The sequence below is a fragment of the Desmodus rotundus genome, chromosome 9 (assembly GCF_022682495.2).
Source record: "Desmodus rotundus isolate HL8 chromosome 9, HLdesRot8A.1, whole genome shotgun sequence".
Classification (NCBI taxonomy): Eukaryota; Metazoa; Chordata; class Mammalia; order Chiroptera; family Phyllostomidae; genus Desmodus; species Desmodus rotundus.
In genome coordinates this window covers 102,563,078-102,589,269 of record NC_071395.1, presented here as the reverse complement: position 1 = coordinate 102,589,269, position 26,192 = coordinate 102,563,078, and the positions used below count along the sequence as shown (strand labels likewise).

The 26,192-nt window shown below is 37.5% G+C and overlaps 1 protein-coding gene across 2 annotated transcripts in view; it reads right to left on the bottom strand.

The window, feature by feature from the left end:
- Window positions 1-26,192, bottom strand: part of SKAP1 (src kinase associated phosphoprotein 1) — a 265,799-nt gene that overhangs the window by 185,841 nt on the left and 53,766 nt on the right. Inside the window, exons 3-4 of one of the 2 annotated variants that reach the window (XM_053910585.1) lie at window positions 19,114-19,139; window positions 3,422-3,538 (exon numbers count right to left, since the gene is read on the bottom strand). In XM_053910585.1, the coding sequence (XP_053766560.1) occupies window positions 3,422-3,538; window positions 19,114-19,139 (143 nt within the window). The remainder of the gene's footprint in view (window positions 1-3,421; window positions 3,539-19,113; window positions 19,140-26,192) is intronic. The other variant, XM_053910586.1, reaches the window with a different exon arrangement.

Sequence of the window (26,192 nt, the reverse complement as noted above, 5' to 3'; positions counted from 1 at the left end):
TATATTCAGTATTTCAAACTAAATTTTTTCCTTCAATATGGTAGAAAGTGTGCCTCCCCAGGTTTAGAAATTTAAATGTTATTACTTGTTAGCGAGTTTTCATTCCCAGTGGTGGGGCTGTGTGCTCGTTTGCGGTCATCTCTCCTGCCTTCTCAGACTAAGGGCATTTACAAAGGAAAGGGAGAAAGAATTGTGACTAGGTCGCATCACACTTTCATTTTTATGCATGGTTTATCCTGTAACCTTGGTTTTCTTTTGTCTTTTCTTTTTTTAATTTGTTGCTGTGCACCTGGCCAGGGTTTTATATTCTTCTGGACCTCTTTGTAACTCTAACAGAAGCACGCCCCAAACACGACACGCACCATGGTTATTGCTTCTCATCACTTCATTTACGGGTGGATGGGTCAGATCGCGTGTCCTTTTATAACTGTACCTTCAGGACGCTGCTCTGGCTGGAGGTGGAAGGCAACAAAGCTGAAATATTTTAACAGTGACCTTTCATTGTCTAATAAAGATAAATTTCCAAAAGCCTAAAATAATGGCACTTCAAAGAAAGTTAAAGAATATATTTTTTTCCCGCCTAAAGGATGGCCTTAGCTGTGTCACCAGGAACTGAAGACACTGACTTAATGTTTATTGGTCTGTTTGTTAATAGTGTGTTTTCCCAGTGAGATGGTAAGCTCCATGAGGGGAGGGACTGTGTCTGACTTTTTACTGCATATTTCACTCATAGGTTACAGCACCGTGCCTTGCTATTACCTTACAATCTCTAAATAGTGTTTGTAAAAATAATACATGAGTATCAAGCGCTCCTGTTCTCTATAATGGTGAAATCTAGTTAAGCAGATTTTTAACATCTTTCTAACCTTTTCTTTAATCTCAGGGAAATGTATCTTTATTTGCAGGGGCAGGAAACCAAACATGACTGTGCTCGCTGTGCAGTGAGCACTCAGGCGCGTGCTGGGATGCTCTGCAGAAACGCCGCCGCGTCTTCCTACAATTGAATTTTTAACACATAAGCAAATCTGTTCTTGCCTCTGTCATTGACTGCATCTCATTGGGAATCCTTCTAATTTTTATACACAGAACTAAAAAAAAGTTATTAAGTAAGAATTTAATATTACTAATATAGTTAAAACCTCTGTTATGGGAAACCATTATAGAACAAAGTTCTCCACTTTGGAGTTTTTCAGATAATAGGAAAAATAGGAAAACACTGAATTTTTAAAAAAATTTCAGCTATTTTTAATGCAAATATTTCTAAACATGCCATGTGTATCTGTACAGTTTTAACCTAAATAGCTGGAACATGAATCCATCTTGCTGGCTAACTCAGGTAAGGATAATGGGAAGGATAGTAGAGTGATTAAGAGCAGAGGTTCTAGAACCAGACTGTGTAAGTATAAATCCTGGCACCACTACCAACTAGTCGTGTGATCTTAGATAAGTTAACTTCCCTTGGTATCCGTTTCCTCACCTGTAAAATGAAGATGGTTCTATCACCTCTTAAGGCTTTTCTGAGAATTAAATGATGATACACGCAAAGTACTTAGAATACAGATAACAAGGCATGTAGTAAGTGCTCAATAAATGCTAGCTCAAAAGTTTTACTTCATTAGGGTACTGAGCTCTTAGGGGACAGTTTGAGCTGTTTTTTGAATTTCTATATAAATTTTGTTTTAATTAATAATGTTATTTTCTATATAAATTTTCAGTTGTCTTCCTGTCTCTTACCTCAGTGTTATTTGATTATACCTCAACTGATGCCTTTATAGTTCCCCTCCTTCTAATTTGATGCTTCACTCTATTGTGGGCTAAGAAGTCAGAAGACGGTAATGGTTAGAAATTTCTAAGATGGGGAATCCCCAGTGAAGGCCTCGGGGGCTCTCCCGAGAATAAGGTAAATAAGTGTTAACACAGGACACAGGAACATCTATTTCTACTCGGGGGTATTTCTGGCTTACTTGTGTTCTCAGCTGTGCTTGGGAAAGCTGGAAATACCAAATAAGTGACTTATGGATTAATGAGGTACTATTGTTCTAATTCTGTCAAGCATTAGATTAATCAAAACAAATGAAAGATTGTTTTTTAATGTTTTGCACTGTTAATTTTCTACAATTATTAATCAGCTACCAATGTAATGATTAAGCTCTCAATCCAAACAATGTTTTTAGTGTAATACCTGAACCAATACACAGATCTCACATTCCAAGGCCTAATTTCTAAAACTAGTGTATTACTAGTTGTGCTAATTTACAAAGCTTAAGCAAAATAAAATGTTTCTGTGCAACTGAATCCATAGTTCTGATGTGAAGGTTATCAATTCAATGAAAGGGAGAAAAATGAATCGCTGAAAGAGCTAAATGAAATAAGAATTTATGGATAAATTAAAAAGAGGAGGGACTATAGAGATTAAGAACTCTTGGAAAATGCGGAAGTCATAGGGAAATTTGGAAGAAAAATAAATTGAAAGATCGTAGACTAATAAAGAGAAATAAGAAATAATTTACCAACTTTACTCCCAATTCCTAAATGAATAATAAGCTTCCAATTTAATACTCATTTTAGTAGCATCTCTACCTTTCTCCCCCCATGGAAAGGCACAAGAGAGACTTTGATAAGATAACGTGTGCGTCAGCGATGATCAAACCTTCTGTTCCAGTGGCCAGATGCCAGAAAAGGCACAGTGAACCCCCGCCCTTGGGATATCTGCGTCTGAGCCAAAAACTGGCAGTCACCAAGCCAAAATTTTAAATTCATGCATCTTAAAAATTCTTGTATATTTAGCATCCCATCCTATTACATACCAATGTGTTTTAATATAAAAATAATATTTATGGCAGCTGAATTATTTGAATCCTTCCATTCCTAAATCTTCAAGTAAAATTGATGTTCCAGAAAGATCTGCATTGTGTTCTTGTGGCTGCCCCTTGAACACCACCAACATGGCTACGGGTATGTGAGAAGCATGGGTAAAGATGGCCTTATTATAATATGATGATCTTAAAAATTTCAAATAATCCACAATAAACCCATAATCCAATAATCATTAAATGAAAGCTCTAATTCTCATGCAACTCAGTGAAGGTAAAAAATCTGTAAGAATGGTAAATTGGGCCCTGCAAGCTTAAAATGCCCTCTTAGCTTTTGAGTCACGGTTCTTATAAAAAGATCAGTAATGATGTCTTCCTGCTCTAATATGGAATTAGTGTTTTCCTAAATACATTAACTGCAGAAGAGGTATTGAATTACCCAGGAGGATCAGCAACGAAATGAAACAAATAGTTGTTCTTTGCAAACTAGTGATTACCAACACAGAGAACCCACCGAAGGCTGCTCGAGTCAAATGACAGTGGGCAAAGACAGCAGGACAAAAAGTAACAAAGTATGATGGCCCCAAATCCAGAAGAATGACACTCACCCTCATCCTGGTAATCTGACAAAAACAGCGCATCTGGTGTGAGAGACGGGCCCTGAGTTCCACTGTGATTGTCATCGGAGCTGTCCTGTCCAAGGTAGTTTTCAGCTTGGTCTCCCCCTGAGGGACAAAAAAGAAAAAGTAAGGTCATACTTTGGGCACCTTTATAAAAGTCTTTGTATGTTTCTTCTAGTATTCACACAAAAAGATAAAGCTTTTACTTGATGGACATGGCTACTCTCCATTAACACATGAGAAACAGATAAGTAAGTTCAAAGCCAACTTACCTGGATGGGAAGTTTTCCATTCAACTACTCTGTAACTACAACTTGGAAACTGTTGGCTTAGAGTGGGGAGACCTCTTGCCACCAGAGAGAAACTTCTCCATCACACTTAAAATGAAAATATAACTATATAAATATGTATCCATATATATTATGTCTCTATTCACTTCGGCCTTTACTCTGAATGCCTCTTTCTCTTTATTTTTCCAAATGTAATAGAATAAATTAAACCAAGGTTTAACATTCCATGCATAATATAATGTAGCAAGGTTAGTATGCTTTCCTGGTCTGCAAAATAAGAAAAGTAAAAATACAGAGAACCTGGAATTTGCTGGATTCGATTCCAATTTCAATCACGACTTGGTTTGCAATCTTAAGAAAGTTCTCTATCATTCTAGTTTACAGCCTGTGCAACCAACCTCTTAGGAATTCTAAAAGCCCTAAGAAGGTAATATTTGTTCTGTAAAATGGCTTTGATGAAAGGTAATGTATATACAATACTGAATTATGCAATTAAAACAATGCTAATCTCTTTTGGGTGTTTTCAACATACATTGAATTATATTTTGTAGAAGTGGCCCATGCTATTATGATACTTTAAAAGGTTCAGATGGAGGATGTTAGCTCATTCAGGAACCGGAAGAAAAGGCTCTGCACTGCAAATGGCTTTCCTTAAAATCCCCTAAACAGAGGTACATTCTGCTGACAAAAGGGTACCAGCAGCTGCTCAGTTCATTTTGCAAACATGAAAAGAGGATTTTCAACTGAATTTAATATTATCTCAAATACTAATTTCCAAAGGAAATCACCAATGCTAATCTCAGTAAACACGGTAGAGTTTTGGCCCTGGATTTCAACAAGGGAGCAGTGAAACCAAACAACCTACACAGAATCTGTATTGCCTCACTTTAAAGGTTTATGTCCTACAATTAAACTAGAAGGGTAGGGAGGATATAAAATGATAAAAAGAGAATGTCTGTAGCCTTCTCCTTCCGTAAATTAGATGGTCATATCTAGACTCTTCTATGATCTATGGCAGGTAGATGTCCATTACTGAGTGGAACACCTGCTGATACAGGATTTTAGAAATAAACTGTGGAGTTTTGTGGAGAAGAAAAGTAAAATTAAAAAGAAAAACACTTCATACAAGAGTTGCTAGCCAGAGCCACAAGAAATGCTCTCCTTTACTAGGTTACTGATCAGGATATAAAGCTTATGATTATGCTTAAAGAATCACTATGAAATGTACATTATAACCAGAAAAAAACTCAGCTACTGGGCTGAGGGTTAAACTACTTAAACTTTGCATCACTGCTGCAAAGCCACGGAAATCATATTAGCAACACGATCTAGAGAGACTCCCCGGCAGGCAACCTGAAAGTAAGCTGTGAAGTTAAAGCAATTTCAAAATTTTGAGCCATATCTAATAGCATTTTTTTAAAAAGTAATAGTTTGGGTTGCCATGCAACATATAACATTTATAGGGCACACTGAACATTATTTATCAACTACCATTCTAGACTCACAGTTTTCTTTTTATTTAATTTAATCTTTATTGTATTTTTTTCCATTACCCCCAGCGATCACCACACTGTTGTCCATGTCCAGGAGTCCTTTTTCGCTTTTTAGACTCACAGTTTTCTGCTTGCTTTAGAAATCTGACAAATCTACTCTCACACATTCTAGCATACTAGTTTTTTTGTTTATTTTTTGTTTTTAATAAGCAGATCAGGTTGGACTTTGCTTTGTTGTTTTTCTAATGAACTTTTTATTTTGGAATAATTATAGATTTATTGTAAGTATTTCAAAGATAGTACAGAGAATTCCTGTGTGCCCTTCATCCAGTTTCACCAAATGTTAACTTCATAAGTAACTAGGGTATATCTGTCAAATCCAAGAAATTAATATTAGTATATCACTGTTAACTAAACTACAGACTTTATTTGGATTTCCCCAGTTTTTCCATTAATGTCCTTTTTTTTTGTTCCAGGATCTATTCCAATTATATTTAGAGCTTCCATTTTTAAAGTCTCACCCCAAATACCTGCCTGGATTTGGCATTTGATTTACTAACTTCAGATGGGAAAGTCACTTCCACGTGATTCCTGTGGTTTCTGAACATAGCGACCCAAGGCGGGCTTTTAACAGCCAAGTACAAGACCATACCCCCATAAAGCATGTAACGTAAAGCACATAACAGTAAAGGTACACAACTCAACGCAGGAAAAGCAGAGCTAAGGTCAGCACTAAAAATGATCACGGTGGGGGAAACATTTGAAAATATGTTTTACACCCAAGCATAATTAGTTCTCGACGATGGAAATGTTGCTGTAAGTGTTTTCAGTGTTACAGCAAGTGGCCCAACTCCCTTGGGCACACGCCGAAAAAAGCCTTTAACACCATATAAATAGACACTGCTGATTAATTTAAATGATTACAACCACCCAAGATGCATGGGTGAAAAGTTTCATAGAAGAAACAGCAATTACTGTGGTCATTTTGGGTTTAAGTTTATGACAACATTTTTTGTTGAAACATAACCGCAAGTGATTCATCTACAGCTCTGATAGTCGCAGTTCCAAGTGGCCACTACTATAATCCAGTGGGATCAGACATAAATGATCACAAACTATAGTGACAGACATTTCCACGCAGCAGCTCTCCAATTAGGGCTCAGAACTCCATTTGCTTAGAGTGGTTTTCTCACAAGCAAGAACCCTTGCCACTAGAGACACACTTTCCCTTTGCAACTCACTCAGAATCAATACATTTCTATACAGACATATATATTCCAACATACAATATCTCCATTCATCACATCCACTACCTGCAGTCTCTTCTCTTTGTATTTCTAAACAAGATCTGGGGGAACTATATCAAGGGTTCACCTGCTATTAACTGGTAATTTGCTCTTCTATCCTAAGTGTCATAAGAATTGGGCGCTAGATACACTCCTTAGTATATTCAGTGTCAGGTTCTCCACTGAGTATTGTGCTGAGGGGCCTATAAGGGGGATATTTCTCTCCTGTTCTTTCCTGAGAGTCAAACTCAATTTCATTCATGCTCCACAGAGTGATAAGTTGGGAATTTCTTAGGGTTGGAGCAGAAAGATAAAACAGCTTTGTGTTAGGTGTAAGGTACTTATTTGCTAGGGTTTCTGTGCTATTTGTTTTTATTCCCTGTGTTTTCATTAACAGTTAATGAGTCCCCCCCCCCCCCCCCCCGCCCTTAATTCTAAAACAATAGCTTGGCCACTAGAAGTTGGATTTTTCTGCCATGGATTCATCCAGCTGTTGCTGCTCCATAAACTTTATGGAGAAGTGAATTAAACTGCTAAAAACTTTCATTTCCTAATTCGATTCCAAATAAAACTGGGGGAAAAAGTGAACCATGATGATATTCCTCTTGTAACTGTTGGGGTGGCCAAAAAGTCCTTACAGTTTTTCCCTGTAAAACAAAAGACACATTTTTCATTCTCATCAATAACTTTATTGATTTGGATATTTTGAGTATGTCAGTTATCTCCCGCATGGTATAATGTTGATTGTTAATGTCTTGATTGGATTGCTATCAACTTCAACCGGTCTACCTGACCACGGAGAATCATCCAGTGAGAAATCCCCAGCACGAAACTTCACAAACCAATTTGACATGTTCGATCAGTCACAGCACCTTCTCCATACACTGCACAAATCTTTTTTGTGTGTTTCAGTTGCATTTTTATCTTTCTTGAAATGATAAAGCATAATATGCTAAAAATGTTGCATACTTTCTCCCATCTTCAATATTAAAATGGCTACACAAAAATTCACCAATTTTGATAAGTTTTTAAAGGCGCGCTGATATGACAGCTGTCTCAATACAATCTAACAAAATCATTTCGAGTGAAGTTAAAGACAACCAAGTGCTACTAAGAGCCATCTTACAGAAAAAACCAAGTGAACTTTCTGGCCAACCCAATATGTGGCTCACAGCGAATCCATCTGACCCTAAACTTGTAGGTACTATTTAGCGACAAAAACAGGCCATAATGACAATTTCACCAAAGAAATGAGAAAGAAATGAAAACAAGACAGAATGTAGTTTAAGCATAACAAAAATACCATGAGAATAACAAATAACAGATAAAACATAAACATGCTTGCTTATTCAATATAGAAAGGCTCGATGACTTTTTCCATGTTAGTACAGAGTCATTACCTTTCGCTTCTCTTTTAGTTCACTGTGAGCTACGACTAAGGCTTGTTCACATCTGCAACCGTTTATATGGTACGGTTCAAAACTTTATAGGCTTTGCTATTACTTCATCGAGCATCTTTGGATAATATAAGGAAATTAAAATTAATGCAGAATTGTCTTTAATTGTTTTGTTTTTGTTTACATTGCTGTTGTAAGGGAACACCTGACTTCTGGCTCTATTGAACATTTAAGAACCCATGAGACATACAGCTCCCCATTTAAAGCAATAAGTCCTAAATGAAACGCTATAAATAAAGTCCCTGATCCAAATCCAGTTAGTTGTCATGCTTGATAGCATTAATATTGCCAAATTTTCACGGCCCAATTTAACAGCAATGCAGTTCCCAAAGCTGAACTGCGGTAAGATTAGCAAAACGGCAGCTTATTATTCCTGACTGCAACCACCCACCTACATTATTGGATGTAACACCGACTGAGGAAATACGTTTGCTATGTATGTGTCCCTATATGTGAAGTGTTACTCACATGTAGATACATTATGGAGCGTATGTGCACCACCCAAACTAAAGTTCTGCCAGCACTTCCATTATAAATTACACATTCTTTTGCACACACTCATGCATTAGAAAATATATGGTGTTCCCCACAGAACATCTTAGAGGCTTCACTGGTTTCTAAATACCCATTTGGATTTGCGTGGCTAGTTCTTGTGATTAATCCGTATGTAGTGAAGGTCTCAAATTCTTCTCTGTTCTATACAGTCTGACTTCCTGCCCATCTCTCCTTTTTTCTCCTACATCTAGCCATTACTCAATGTATAAATATTCTTTTTTCCCCCAAGGCCCTGGCAGCGAGTGTAATAGTACTTGCTGAATGTCATTAAATCTACAGAACAAATGATGGGCCAGGTAAAGAAAGTTTCCATTTATCATTCTTTTAAAAAGTTGCTCCAACCAGATCTTGAATGTACAAGAGATATATTGAGCCTAAAAGTAAGTTTTTTCGAACTTAGAACACTGCTTACTAATCATATAATCATGCTAAGAATAACAAACTGCTGAGGAACCTTTAGGGATGCCATTTGCAGAGAGAAGCACAGCCTAAATGATCAAAAATGGAACCAACTGAGTAGACACTTAGAGCACAATCACCACAACACCTGTGAATCCAATAACCAAAAGGGCAGCATAGCTGAGTAATATTTCCAAAACGAGCTACATCTGTCAGTGGTGGGTTGAACAGGAAGATGCCTGTGGGAACCAATTGAAAAGTTCTTTTTTCCCCTCTCCTTCAAGAAAATGGTCCTTTATGATGCAGTTTTTCATTTTGACCAGTAGGGTGGGCTGCAGCGTGCAGCATCATCCTAGTTCTAAAAAAGGAAAAAAAGAAGAAAAAAAGGTAGCCACCATACAAACCCTCCTGCTCCATCCTCCCCCACCCCAGGAAAAAAAAAAATGCTGAGATTTTTAACCCTTCTAGGTCCCACGTAAAGGCATAACTCCTGGACATTAACAACCTGGAAGGCTGGCAGCAACAAATATAAACCGGATAATTGTGTATGTGACAACACACACTTCATAAAGCAAATTACAGCCTGTCAGCAATCATTCTGGCGTTACACTAATGCATTCCGTCTACCACTGTTACTGTTCAACTGCTATTAAAAGGGAGCCTGCTGAGTTAGTGTATTTTCAATAATAATGGCATCCAACAGAATTCAAAACATGTAAACCCAGGTATTTGGTAACATGTGGATGAATATACTGTAAAATAAATGCATCTACCAAATGACAACCAGGCAATCACAACTTGGAATTATTTGTTCATAGTTCTGTTCTCCTTGGACCACTGTATTCTCAGTGTTTCTTTTTTGCCATGAAGCTGCTCAGCTAAATTTTCAACATGTTTTGACTTATAGGAGAAAGTCAGTTATAGTAACAATAAAAATACAATAGCTTACTGAACTCCTCCTGGGTACAGGCTCTGGGTGAAGACTCTTTGTGTACTATCTCATTTAATCCTCAAAATAATCCTGTGATATATTATTAACCCAAAGCTGCAGATAAAGGAATTGAGATACAGAGATTAAATAACTTACCCACAGTCACATAAGTGACTCATCAGTGGCAGAGCCAGGCTTTGACCCCACCTTGTCTGATTACTAAATTCTTGTTCTAACCCACTGAGCTGTACAGTCTCTAAATCTGCATGCTTTATAAATTACAATCATTACTCAAAGGCGAGGCATACTGAAGGACTTGGATTTATGGTGTGCGCTATAAATTATTCTTTTTACTTCAATAAAGTAAATCTATAATAAAAAGTATAAATTATTATAAGTAGTAGTAATACTAGTAGTCACATTAGGTGTGAAGCCAATAGACAAAGCCAAATGTGGTCAAAGATTTGTTTAACAGGAAGCTGGTCCTATTGGAAGGCTCAAATTTACGGCAGTAGTACTGTCGCAGTGATGTTTTAAAATGCCACTCTTTGGGGTGAATTTCATGCTTACAAAATTTAGTAACAACTACTTTGGGTTTAGTCAGATCAATATATCAAATATTTTCTAGCCCGTCCTGTTTGACTTTATTAGATCCTCGGCATTTTGACACTGCTTTACAGAAAATGAACCAACATGCTCCGCATCCAAATATAGCTTTGACCTGGCAGAGCTAAACAATGTATTTCCTTCCCGGCACTCTCATGTTTTAAGTCTCACGGTAGGGAAATGCTTCGAAAAATATAATGCCACATAATGCAGTGATTTTATTACTATTGCTTCATCTTGCTCTCCTCCCATCTTTTCCTTTCTCCCAAACAACAAGCTGTAGTAAGACCTGAGCACCCACTTCTTGTCCTGATGAATTCTAGGATCTTCTGTGCCCCAGTTAGTTTACCAGCATTACTTCTTTTTGAGAGGAATTGGAAGGCCAGTTGCATGTCAATATCTGCTGCTAAGTAAGAGTGAGACTACATGATCTCCAGACTATGAGTAAATATAAGAAAAGTTTTACCATCACCCAAACAGTAAAAATAAAACAATATATAATAAAGCGTGATTTATGGGTAAGATTAGTAGGCCTGAAAATGTAAAACATGTTTTAACTACCGAATAAAAGGTGAGTTTTCATTGTAAGTAATATAGACCTCCAAGATCACTGAAGCCGTAATGGCCAAGGGTGACAAGATTTAGCACCTCCACACCCCCAAACCACCCCAGACAGGGACTCCTGTTCATGTATGGAAATAACATCTGTGTAACAACATATAGGCAACAAGTACCTACAATTCTGTTCAATGTTTGGTCCCTTTTGGAACAGAAGAGTATCTCCTTAAATTTTTAATTTATTTTTCCTTTTTTATTGGGATATAACTAACACAAGTAAACTGCACAAATCTTGCGAGTAAGTGGTATCACTTTTGAAGTTTGGGAAAATACCTTTTAGAGACGAATTGTGACCAAGAACTTTTCAGGCTGGCCAGTGTTAAATACACACCAGCTGCCAAGGATAGTGAGGTTCAAAGTTTCCACTGTTAGCCTCATGCGAGTCAGCAGCAATTGGAAGCTTTATTTTACACACCATATAAATCCCCTTATCCATAACTAAGTAGTTCCTTTCCTGTTTTAGTGACCCTTCAGCCATCCTGGTAAACAGTAACTATTAAACAAGTTTCTGAGAGAATTGTGGTGATGGGCAGCATAGTGTAAAATTAATGCATTAAAATAGAATTGGGCTCAACCATCACATTATTTAGCCTCCAAATATCAAACAAATTCTCTGTGTTTCAAGTCCAAGGGCTTAACCTATAGTATTTACAGAAAACAAAAACAAAACTTTTAAGCAAAGAACAAAAAAATTGTATTCAAATTAGCCATGTATTTTCTCTCAACATTTTGTGTCCAGAACATGGAAATTCATTAGTGGCAGAATTCCTGAGGTAGATTAAGTCTTATGCCAAAATTCTCTGTTCAGAAACTGTACTCCTTACCTGATCTTCTGCATTGCTCTAGGGATAACACTGTATAAGAGACAGTTCCTGCTATTTTTGTCTCAACAAAATGTCCTAGACTTGTCAAATAAACTTAAAATGGTAATTAATTTATCAACTAACTTGATTTTCCTTGCCATCTACATCAAGACAAGAATCGGAGGTTCTATAAACTTTTAGTTACCATATATGGAAAAATACTGAGGGTACAAAAGGTATTATTTATCAGTTAGCATATTATATGATACTATTTTATTATTTATTTTTAAATTCATGTTTAAGTGATACATCAACACAACACATCTACATACTGCTGGTTCTCAAAGACTAAGCAACAGAGATTGCTGCTAATTTTTACCATCATCAGGTTATTGCCCATAAATTCATATGTAAAAATTAATAAAGAGGAAAAAATGGAATTGATATGACAATATCAAATCATGATTCTACTGAAAAAGAGCTCACTACTGTGAAATTCAAATAGTACCAAAGGACATAAATAATGAAGAATCTCTCTTCCACTCATACTGATATCCCCCTCAACAGAGGTTACCACTGTTCACAGAATCATGCATACCCTTCCGAAAATATTCTACACACAAATAAAAGCACACGTGTGTGTGTGTGTGTGTGTGGACAAACTGTACAATGTTTGTGCAAATTGCTCTTTTCACTTAGTCTTGGAAAGAGCTCTCCATGTCACAAATATATATGTATTATGTTCTTTTAAACTCTATTTAGCATCCCATTAATGGATGTGACATAATTTATTTAACTAGTCCTCTACTGCTAGACATTCAGGCAGTTTGGAGTCTCTGCTATTCCAAACAATGTATAATAAACATCCTTGTACATAATGTATTGTGTAGGGAATACAGAAGGAAGCAGCATCTGATTCCAATGATTTCTTTTTTCATCCCTGTGAAAGTCAGTTCTTTCTCTGATTTCTCAATTTCATCTACTCCAAGATAGGATATTTACAAATGACATAAAAATCGTAGAAAATTTTAATGTTAAAAAAGTGAATCTATTGATTTTTTTAAAGATTTTTTTATTTATTCTTAGAGAAAGGGGAAGGGAGGGAGAAAAAGAGGGAGAGAAACATCAGTGTGTGGTTGCCTCTCATGCACCCCCTACTGGAGACCTGGCCTGGCAACCCAGGCATGTGCTCTGACTGGGAATCGAACCAGCAACCCTTTGGTTCGCAGGCTGGCACTCAATCCACTGAACCACACCAGCCAGAGTGAGTCTATTGATTTTTTAAAAATCTGTCTTTGACAGTAGTTGCAAAACAGTGTATTAATTTAAATATGCCTATTCCCCTCTTTAAAAAAAAAACAGTAGATGTATAGGAAGTAAAATATTTGAAAAGGTATCAAAGTCAGTAATTAACTTCAAAAACAATTTGTGTGTATATTTACTTTCCACAGATTAATTTGTATAAAATGAAGCAAATAAGGAAAGAGGGAAAGGCCTAAAGGAAGTCAAGTCACGAAAGCAGCTGTCAAGATTGTTGACGCTAAAAGGCTGGGCTAAAGCCAAAGGCAGGAGTGTTTGCCCCGTGCACATTTCCCACCATAAGACCCCCAAAAGCCATGGAAAGCATTCTGGGAGATTTCTTTTTTAAAAGTAGTATAGGTTAGGCTATTCTAGGTTCCTAACCAACACTTGTGTTTATAAAATATTAGCATTCCAGGAATAGTGATAGAAAGATACTTAACAATAAATTACAAATATTGTAAATTCAGACTTTTTCTTACATTTGCAAACACGTCATAAATTTGAGCTGTGTTTCTTTGTATAAATCCTACTTACAACTGTGCTAAAGCCTTTTGGCATGAATGCAAAGAGTATTTTCATAAATAAACTTAGTAAAATCACTGTACACTCCATTAATTCAAAAACACTTCTCTTGAACTTCAAAGGGAAACCGTTCTCTCTCTTTTTTAGTGCAAAGATGGTGTTTCTTTGCTGCTTTAATGGTTTGCTTCTTGTAGTTGTCATAACTACATGCTCCAAGTATGTGATAGTAAGAGACAAGAAGGTAAGTGACATCCATGCTTCAATTCAACATGTCTCAGACATTACAGAGCAACGAGCTCATAAATCTAAACTCTGGAGGGCCTACCAATAAAAATTCTGCACACAAATCCTTTAAATGCAAACCTCACAAGTACATACATGGTGAATTACGTGGCCTTACATCAGGGTTCAGCTGGAATGAATGAATTTTCTAAAAAAAAGATATGTGAAATACGAGTATATATCGTCTAAGTCCCATACATGGATTTACTTGCCCAGCTCTACTTTGACATAAAAATATAAAAATATAAAAAAACATAAAAATAATACTTGCTACCACTGCAGGAAGTGCTAACCTAGTGGCAAGCACTCCTCATGAGTTCATCTCGCTGAAACTCACTACAACTCATGATAACTGCTGAGTGGATGTTATTAGTAAGATTTTGTAGATGAGCAGGTCATGTCACTTGCCGTAGCTCACACAGCGTGTTAAGTGGAGGAGCGGGATTTGAATTCAGGCCTGACTTCAAAGTCCATCTGTGCTCCTTCATCACAAAACATTAAACTCAAAACAACACTTTTTAAAAAAAGCTCACTATGTTATGTACTTTTGTGTCCAATGCATAAAGTATCATGCATTTACACGTGAGGTCCCACAATAGAAATAAAAGAATAATGTTACATTTTTTATTAATCTCAACCTGGATTTCTTTTGCTTTTATCTTTGCATGACGGATCATTTTAAACATGTACAAAAGTAGACAAAACTGTATAAGAAGCTCCCACGTACACATGATCCAGTTTCAATGAGAGCCAATCTAAGTTCCGTCTTGTTTCATCTATGACCCCACCCCACTTTTTCTCTCCCCTTCCACGTTATTTTGAATAATATATCAGCCATCTGCCTCTTTATCTTTAAATACCACAGCAAACCTCTTCTAAGATAAGGACTCTTAAAAAAAAATAAGCATAATACCATTGTCACACCTAAAAAGTTAACAGTCCCTTAATAACATAAAATATCCAGCCAGTGTTCAAATTTCTAATTCTCTCATAGGTATCACTTTTTATAGTCTGTTTGGCTCAGGATGCAAATAAGGTCCACATATTAGTTGGTATTTCTTTTAAATTTCTTTTAACCTATAGTTAATGTGGCTTTATAATAACATTTTCCTCACTCACTTTGCACTATTTGCTTTTGGCAAGCTATATTTTTAGGGATAAATTTACTTTGACAAGGGATATAGGCTTGCCATTTCAAAATAAGCTTTTTAATATTCACACAGTGAAAAATTCTCATGTTGAAATATACTGAATAATTTTCTCAGAAACCCTCTATGCTATCCACGCAGAATCTTCAAGTTGGCAAGAAATTTGACTGGCCCGTATTTACCACTATCACAAATGTAATATGAGTGACCATTGGGCCAAAAAAAACCCAAAACTGGATTTTGTAAAACATTTTCATAGTCTTTTAAAATTTTTATTTAAATATTGTATCATTTGTTTAAGACTCTGGGTCCATGATGGCAATTTCTCGAATATTCACGAAGATGTTTCCCTTGCAATGAAATTTAAATTTAAAGTTATGATTTAAATTTTTGATTAAACAATAATTGTCGCTAATTAACTTATTTCACCAAAGGGGAAGCTAAAGCAAATGAAGTATATCAGTGTCCTCGATGCCATAGAATGATAATGCCATCATATCTAAAGGGCAAACCAGTATTACTGTTCAGATGTCTGACCGGTCAGTCATCTTTGACACGTCTGATCGCTGAAATGGTTCCAGTTCCATGGCAAAGAATCCAGTGAGTTTTCTTTGCAACTTTAAATGAAAAATTAAGTAGACAAAAAGCTTTAAAGTAAGCACAACTTGAAATATCAAAAGAATCTATGTCTTATTAAAAATAAAAATAAGGCTTTCCCATGTTCTCCAATCATATTTGAGCTCATTAAAAGAGCTCTTTCCTTTCATGTCCCTTCTACAGTAAGCAATAAATATTTTGATTGTGTTTTATTTTTTCTATGTTCCCTTCTTTTTCAATGAACATAATTCAGGAAGTTGACAGTGGACCAATAAGACAATTTGGGTGGAAATGTTGAGGGGAAAAGAATTACCACTAACACTACCATAGATTTAAACTACATTTTCGTACTGTTTACCATGTCTAGGTTTTGTGCTAGGGCTTATGCGGACTATCACTATTAGTTCGCATAACAACCCTGCAATGAGACAATAAGATATAGTCATGAAGAGTATGGACTCTGGAACTACTAACGAGTACAGGGTTTCTTATTAGGGTAATGAAAATGTTCTGAAATTAATAGTGGTAATAGTTACACAACGCAGTGACTATACTAAAAACCACTGACATATACTTTAAAAGGGTGAATTTAATGGTATGTGAATTATATCTCAATAAATGTTTATATATATATATTTTTTTTTAATGTATCCTATAGAATTAGACTGACCAAGTTAGAATCCCTGAGAGACACGACCTTGAGCAAGCCTCCTAACCTCCCTGTACCTCAGTATACAAATCTGTCAATGGGTATATTAACAGCACCTATTTCATGGGGATGTTCTGAGGGTTAAATAAGATAATGCATGTAAGGGACTTATCACTGTGTCTGGCACATCCCTGTTTAATAGATAAGAAAGCTGAGGATCACAGAGACTAAGCAACTTGCTAAGGTCAAATGACCTTTAGCTAAATAGTGTAGTTGGGCTTTGAACCTGGGTCTGTCAAGCCTCAACATTTATGTTCTTTCTACCATGCATGTTTCTTCTCAGGAACAGGGGTAAGACCCTCCCTGATACTATTAAACGGTTACTCCTCCAGCACATTAAACCTCGGACTGAATGGAAAACCTGGGGTTGGTAAGAAAAACTTTGCTTTCAATCCTCTGCATCTGGGCAAGCATCTTTCTTTAAAGGTTATTCCTTCAGCACATTGTACTGAATTATCACCATAAACAGATGTTTACATGTTTGCTACCAAAGGGCTTTATAGATACGGGATCTTTTATAATTAAGGACCATTTTCCTCCCAAGCACCAGATTCTGGTTTAGTCCAAATATCCTGAAGGACGCAAGTGCGTATTTAGTGTGCAGAGTTAATAAAATTCATTCCATCATATTCCTACACAGAGGACCCTGCCATTGATAAAAATGTTAGGAAAGTTTGGGACCATCATTCTGTCCTTTCTCACTCCCTTCCCAATACTCCCTAGTTTTTCCAGGGCTTTTAAAATTCTTCTGCCAGCTGATCTCTTTCATATATATTCCTATTCTTTTCATAATCCAAAACTGTGCTGGAGAACCTTATATAGACCTGTTCCTACTTCCACCCGTTCTACCCGTTTCTGAAGCACACAGTGAACTAAGAGCTGATCAAAGGGGCAGGGTGAAAGATTCTCCCTCCTCCCCCCAGAAAAGAATGTCTTAAGAGGAGGAGCAAGACTGGAGGAAAGACACACGGCTATTTGATCTTTCCTTACATTTTGTTTTCAAATGAGCAAAGACTTTGCTACACATATTCAACCATTGTCAAGAAGCAAAGAGTCTTCTGTTCTAAACAAACTCTGTTCAGTTGTCTCCTTGGCTGCTCTACCTCTGCCCTCTCTCTAAGAGGAAGGCTGTGCAGGAGTTGCCCGGTGCTGGGAGGTGGCTGCGATGTCACTGTTGTAAGAATCTGGTAATATGAGCCCTTTGTCTTTCTAGCCCCAGATAGTCTGCTGTGTTAAGCTCCAAAATTATTTTCTCTTCTCCACATATTATTATACCACGTCTCTGACACTAATTCTTTATTTCTCCTTTAGGTAATTAATTCTACCCTCACAGTTCCATTCATTTCTGCCAGTTCACATTCATGTTTTGGCCCCTGTGGATTTTGGTTAACATCTGTTAAACCCTGAACTGTAGGGCCATTCCCTGAATAGCATATTTCACATTTTACAAAGCAAACTGCTACATTATTACATATAATTCTCCATTCTCAATCTATGTTTTTAGCCATAAATGCTTTAGGACAGTGATATATATTGTAAAAACACATTATATTATTTAAAATACTATAAATAGTGTGACTTTACAAGAAACTTAAAAAAATATATTTGTATTTGTTAAAGTTGACTTTCAGAAAATTTGAAATACACAAGAACAAAGTATGAGCTAGGAAAATTAAAATTTTAATAAAAACAGTATCATCATTTATAACTTACATTTCTTTAAGGCACAGCTGTTCACTGAAATGGGATACAGTGACAATATTGAGTAAAAAGGATGAAAAAAGTTTATAATTGGTTTAAAAAGTTATGGAGCAAAATAATTCAGTTATAAATTTGATTTACTACTCTCTGTGATTATCTGAGAAAATAAAAATTTTCATTTCTAATAAGATAATTAACATTCAGAATGATGTTCCTGACATTCTGAACCAGAGCCCTGAAAAGAAGGAATGCATACAGTTTAAAGACACCCCCTCAAACGGTTTGAATTCAGAAAAAGAAATATTCTAATTTGAACCTTCTAAAACTGTGTTCTAATCCCATCCTTTTTAAAAAATCTTGCACACAGCTGTCTGTTGTACTTTTTAAAATCATGCCAGATGCTGGGTTCATCAAGCAAAAGCAGGGAAACAATGGGTTGAAAGTAATTAGAAGCACCGAGGCTGCAGCGAGGCTCATATTAAAACGTGATAACACTGTTCTAGTGGGAATTTCAACACTGCTCCATTTCTGACATTTCTCTCCTGCCAGACAGGCAGGCTGCGTGGAGGAGCACTGTGATCAAGGAGGTGACACTCCGGAATTTATTTCCGGAGTACATGAAGGGTTAGTTGAGTTGGAGCCCTCCCAAGGTTTTTATTATGGACTCGGCCACCATTTTATTTGAAGGCTGGTAGGTCCTGCTGGCATCTAACAAAGCTCAAGGAATAAAAGCATATTCTTGTTTTAGTTCTATAAAATAATCTAGCACTAATCCACTCAGAAAGATGAAGCATCAGAGCCTCTTGTTGCTAAAAAGCTGGGCAGGGGGGCCCAGCAGGATGAAGGTTAATTAAACACTCCACTAACTTTCCTCAGAAATGGCTAATGCGACTCTGTGGAGAAGCTTATTTGGAAGGGACAGAAGTAAACAATATCATCTCCACATTCTTAGTGTAAACCATAAAAGGCCAGAGTACTCACCTTGGGGCTGAAAATCCCAATAGTATCTGAAATAAGAGGAAAAGAACGGAGATAAGTCAAACCGGTATTCTTCAGTCTGGGTTGGCATATAGTAGCTATGGCACCCGGTCCGAAAAGCTTGCTAAATAGTAACTAGATAAAGCTACTAGCCACTTTAAGAACAACCTGAGTTGTCCCTGAGATTCGAAGATTCTCAAAGGCCTGAAAGCAGCATTCATCTCACTGTAGCCACTGGATAATTCTGACATATTGCTGGAAATGCCCTATGAGGTTTCTAGCCATGGTCCCGAGTGTCTCATCAGGTGCTCTACAGGCTTTGGGCAGGACAGTTCTTTGTTGCGACAACCTGCATTGTGTATTACAGGACAACCAGCATCACTGGTCCTGGGCATCAAATGCCAGTGGTCCCTCTGGTTGTCACAATAACCCAAACATCGCCCCAACACATCCTCCAATACTTCTAGCCCTAAATTCTTAATTTTATACATGAAGCATGAACAACTGACTCAAGGTCATTGAACATTTTAGTGTCTGAGCCAGATTTGGGGCTCTCGAAGTCTGCCATCTCCTTTTTTATTTTGGGAAGTGATTGGCAAAACTGATAACCATTAACGTCTTAAAACTAATGAAATGGAAGTGGTGGGAAGGGTCATTTGGAATCTAAACTGCACTTCCCCCACAGAAACAATGTTTGATGTGGTGGCTACCCACTAAAGTCTGTGGTACTTTGGACTCCATTTCCTCCTGTCTTCACAGGAACCTTATATTATTTCTCATTGATTTTCTCTTGTGTATATTCAACCTCTTCCTCTCAATTTAGCCCTTTTCACCAGCATTTATGCTAACATAAAAATAAAGCAAACCCTCTCTCGCCCTCTTCATACACCTCTATCTACTGACCTCTTTCCCTTCACACCACACTGAAATTTTGAAAAGTGTTGTCTATGGTTTCTCTCTTTATCTCCTCACCTTCCATTCGCATCTCGACGTGCTCCAATTTTGCCTACAATCACCACTCTTAATTCTTGCTGTGGACATGGAGACCCCCATGCCACTAAACAGGATGAGCATTTTTCTATCCTCTTGACCTCTCAGGAGTGAATGTGCGCATGTGGTCATCCCCTCCCCACCCCCTGACGGAGTCACAGTTTTGATCAAATTCGTAAACAAATCCATAACCCCAAAAAAGATTAACCAAAGGGCAATACACAGATGATAATGGTGTGCCTTCCAGTACATGTGTGACTGAAATAATGTGTGACTACTTTAGGGAGAAACATCAGCCCAGTGAGTATCTAAGAGTTATTTCTTAATAAGGTAAAAAGGTAAGAAAATGGAAAGGAAGATTAGTGGGGAGGATGCTGCCATAATCCAGAGATAAATCTGTGGGAAACTATCAGAGGAAGAGAAGGTGGAGAAGCAACCTCACAATTGGCTTTCCTTTTTCCTTTCCTAGACGAGTTCTGGGCTGGCAACCAGGCGAAGTGAAATGTAAGATACTTGGGTTAGACAGCAGGGAGAATTCAGGACAGCTGACATCTGCAGCGGAAAAGGGGAGAGGGACTAAGAGGAGGAAAGGGTAGAGAAGTGTGAAGTTGCAACAGCTGGGAGGGCACCCAGGTGGAGGTAGGGACATGCAAACAGGAACTGGCCGTAACTTAAATAAGTTGGATACAGTAGCATGATGGCGTGACGGGTCAATCTCCGCTCAGCAAACAGTGCAGCTCCACTCTGTACCTGGCCACCGTGAAGAGTTTTCCATAAAACTCCTTTCTGTAAAATGCAGCTAATCGTCAAAGGGCTGAGCAATTTGACATCTTCTCTTACTAACTTCCATCTTCTTTTGAGGCACTGCCCTAGCCCCTGATTCCAATCATTGCCCAACCTCTAAGTCAATATAATTAGGAATTAGGGTGTAAGCATATGCAAGCGTGTGCATGTGCCCCTCTTCCCAAAGTGTGAATGATGGCAACAGCAGGAACTTTGATAACCAGTGTCGTTGTCACGCATTACCCAGGAAAACACCTAGCCAGGCAGCAGCAGCTAAATGGCCAACTCTTGGCAAATTGTTAAGTAGGTAAAATATGTTATTAATGATTTCAGTCTCTTCTTTCATCCTCTCTCCCCCATAAGCCCCACTCTGACTCACACACAGATTTTCAGTTCCCTTCTCTACCTACTGTAATGGGCCCCTGGTCTTCTGGCTCCTCTTGCTAGTTAAGAAGATAAGCTCACTTATCCTAAGAGTGAACTTCTGCCAATGGTAGCTGTGTCTTAAGGAGGTTATGAAGAAAGGTTAGATTTAACAGTATCAAATAAAGTGGCTGGTCTATCTTGATGTTAAATAGCAGAATCTGCTTTATTCTTGATGATACTGCGATTAAATATTTCCGTAAATAAAAATCATATGTAAAACGGACATGGGATGACATAAAGAGGAATGTTGGTTCCTTTCTTTTTCAGAAGGTATAAAACTGTCCTGCCACCTTTCTTCCCTCTCCTCTTACTCTAAGTATTAATTAGCAAACGCTAAAAAAAGCCTATTCTCACACACACACACACACACACACACACACACACACACACACACACACACCCTTATCCCACAGCTCACAGAAGATACTTCTAACAGCCAAAGCCGAAAGGTGAGCAACCTCATCCTTCACTGGAGGGCGCCGTGGACTATTCTCTGCAGGACACACTTAAGGTCTTCATCTTGTCTTGTGAAACATTTCCTATGGGTGGCCTTCATCACATTCTCTGGAAAGATGATCCCACACTGAAGAATTCTACACTCTTTAGGAGGCATTTAGTCAAACCCTGCCAACATCTACTAATTTGTATCCTTCACTTTAAAAACAATCATCCCTTAGCCAGAGACACCAACAAGTCTGAAACTAGAAATTCTGAACCAAAACACAAAGGCCACAATAGAAGTATATGAAAGAAAAAAAACATACAAACACACAGAGTTGTGTTTATCCTGAAAGCCTCTGAGGATTTCGTATCAGGCCTGTGCAGACAGATAACAAACACTTCTTTAATCTTCTCTTTGAAGCTTCGGCTTCAATATGAAAGGGAAGCTATCACTCCTCAGCAATAGCCATACTCAACATCATCAGGTCCATGCAAATGAGATTATAAACTGGAAAAAGATGAGTACAGAATGAGCAGAGAGAAAATGCTGAAGTCATATTGATGATTATTGTTTTCACATTCAATCAAAATAAATAAATCTTTTCTTAAGCTCCCAGAAGTGAAAATGGAAGAAGGAAAGCTCACAACATTAAGCCTGCTCTACAGAATGATCTTGAAATTTAGGGTTACATTACATGTAAGGCAAAGGCGAAGTTTGCAATCCATGTTTTTAAATTAAAGAGGTTTTAACTGAACTTTATTTAATTAATTTATTGTTATTAATAAAGTATAACTGGCATACATTATATTAGTTTCAGATGTACAACATAGTGATTTGACATTTATATATGTATCTTATGAAGTGATTACCATAATAAGTAACCATCTGTCACCTTACAAAGTTATTACAATATTATTGAATATATTCCCTATGCTGTATATTACATTCCCATGACTTATCTATTTGGCAGTGGGAAGTTTGTACTTTTCAATCCCTTTCAGCCATCCTCTTGAACTTTAGTTTAAGGAAAGGCACAACAAATAAATTGAACCCATGGCACTGAGGGAATCTTGATGAGCAGCAGCTATAGTAATAGTAGTAACAGTAAAAATAATAACAATGTTAAGACATTTTGAACATATTGTTGGAAACTGTTCTAAGTACTTCTCTTATATTAACTCGCTTCTCCTCCAACTCTAACCCTATTATTACACCCATTTTGTAAATGAGAAAACCGCGGCATCAAGAGATGAGATGACTTGCCCATAGCTAGTAAATGAGGCAGACAAGTTTCCAATCCCAGCAACGAGTTCCAGAGCAGGCACTGTGATAATGAGTTAAGGAGGTAAGGCAAAGAACTGTAACTATCCTTATGTTACTGCAAATATCTAGAAAGAAAAAATAATTCCATTTCCTAACTATAATAAAACGTTTAACATATTCGGTACTTGCTATAGGCATTGTGCTATGTATGAGTTTTACATGTATTTATTTGATCTAATTTTCATCACAATCCTGTGAGGTCAGTACTGTACTTGTCCTCATTTTATAGATCAGAAAAGAGACTCAGGAAGGGCAAGCAACTTGACCAAAATCCTGTAGTTGTTAAGTGGCAGAACCAAGATTCGTGCCCAGCTTTGCTTGCTTCCAGAGCACAAGCTCTTACATTCCACACTAACTGCTTTTCAATTGGCTGTAATATAGGAAACAAACAGTACTAAGAGGAAGTATCATTGTTTTGTCAGACAGCCTACTATCGCAGAGTAGACAGATCAGAGGTTTTAACTTGCAGTCGGTCCATGGCTGAGCTTTAGGAGATAAATGAACTCCCTAAAATTGTAAGTGAAAAGTAATATGTGTTTTCTTTTCCCTAGAGAAAGAGTCCAAAAACTTCATTAGATTTCCAAAAAATATCAACCAGTAACTCTCCCTCCAAAATGAGAAGACCCTCTGGGTCAGATGAGTAAGGCTGTAATGGCATTATAAAACTAGCTACCCAGAAATGTCAACATCTGTAATGTCACAAATCTAGAACACCTCAATGGAATTTTTTGCAACTAAGTCATCAGAAGGGTTATTTCACCTGTGACTTACGGAAATGTAAAGCTCATCATGTATTCCCTGCTACCTGGCAAACAACACCAAATCTCTTCTTGCTGACTGAAGGATATCTAAATTTAAGGTTCGGTTTTTGTACCAAAAAGTGGTACCTTCTAAATGGATAGGCTGTCTGCAATACTCAATGTCCAAAGACATCTTCTATTTCCTTCTTGACCGTCTCTGTCCTCTGGTCATGGCTGTTTCCAAACAGACTGCAAAGACAAACACTGGAGTATTAATCTGGCATTAAAAAAGGGATCTTAGAACTCAATGGACACCTGGTTGAATGGCGTTTTGATGGCAAGTTGATAAGACGAGGAAAATCCTTGCAATTGACCTTAAGCAATGAACCATGGTAGAGACTGATTTATACCCAAGGAAATGGGCTTTCTGAACAATGCTAATAACCTGCACATTATAGATATTTCCTATAACCTCTTTTCTCACTTGAGAAGATTCACTTGATTTCAAATCCTCTTTCTGCCAGTGTTGCATCCACTACCTTGAAGAAGGAATGGGCAAGTGGCAAAGGCTAATATGGCCCATGATACCCAAGAACAGAAATGGGAAAAGAGCACCATCTGGTGGAAGCATCAGAGGCCTGGGACCCAGAGATTGGGGTACCAGCCTTAGAAACTGTTGGGCAGGAATGGAAAGGTCCCTGGAGGGGAGCTGGTGCCTCTCTAGTCCCAGTTCCTTCAGTCCATGAAAGTACAAGATCTAGTGCCTGCCTACAAGAAGCTTATGATCTAGTCAAAATTATGACATATTTACACATGAAGAGATGCCAATCTAAGATAATAAATAACAAATACTATGGTAATAATAAACAACAAGCACTTAACTCAAGTAATAGAAGAACCTGCCATAAAAAGTACTGTGTTCCTTTCGAAATGTAAGATTTCTATGGTCATGAGTCTATATTCGCACATTTTAGAAACCCACTCCTGAAGACAACTCAGTGTTCTCCTACTTTCAAAACAGAAGTCACAATTAAACTTTTATTAAATGATAAACAAGCAGTATTATCTGATGTTGACAATATTACCCATGACTTAAAAAATTTTTTAAAGTCCATTCCCAGACACTAAAAAAAGAGATAAAATTCAAAAATAAATAAAATCCTATTTCCCAGTAGAATCTTCTATAACACTTTCCATACATAAAATCCCTGCTATGGTCAATCGGACACCCACTCTGGTACTGACAGTAAGAAATCTGGGAGCTCTTCTTCATTCGTCGGCAATTACGCTCTTTCACTGAACACTGGAAGCCTACATTCCAATATTCCTTCCCCTGGTTCTAGCATCAGGACTGCTGACTGTGGCCGTATGTCTACACAACCCCCATACTCCCTGCATGTAATAGGCAACCAAATGTAACTCAAGGAAGTATTTTTTAAAATGCTAGCCAGGTCTATTGTGGCAAAATAAAAGACCCTAAATGTCAGGTCAGGGTTTAGATTATTATTTGTTCCCTTCTATAGATAAAAGGGAGCAACCGAAGGGTTGGTTGCTTTATTTGCTTGTTTTTAAGGATAGGGAATGATGTCTACTATGATAAAATCCAGCAGAAATGTGCAGCCTGGCTGGGAGGGAGAGAAGCTGGGAGGCAGTTTTGGAAGCTACTGAAGAGCAGGAGAAGGAACAAGAGATTTGATCATAGACTTGGAGGCAGGCTGGGAATAGAGCATCAAGACGAAAAGTAAAGAGATCTTTTGGTTCCAAACTTGTGTATTGGAGAAAACAAGGCAGCACTCACACACAAAGAACTCTAGCTGATTACCATGTTTTAAGCTGTACCAGCTTTGGCTCTTGCTCTGCTATTTTTTGTCACTGTTGATGCTTGGAACCTAATTTTGTTTGCTTCAAGAAATAGCTACTCTTGCACCATAGAGACTCCTAACGATCTGATTATTGAATCACAGATAACCACATGACTCTGTGAGTATGGGCCATATACTCATTGACTTTTACAGCTAGAAGGACACTGAAGGTCATTTAATCCAGCCCCTCGCTTCGCAGATGAGAAAAATGAAGCATGGTGAGGACATCTGCACCACAGAAGCTTAGAAGTCCACATTGTGGAGCTACCGCAGTTTCTGTTGTGCAGAATCAGGGGCGGGTTTGAAAATGGGATATTCATTTGAAAATTCTTTTGACATTTTCCTTGTTATAAACATGGTCACATTATTCATGTTTAAATGTTACAGACAGACAAAATTTAAGCTGGACTAGTTCTCAGAACTCATCTGGGCAGGTTAAATTATTCAATATTAACATGCCAACATACCCTCTATATCTCAAGTTGTGAAGACTGCATTCTCCCAAACATTAATAAA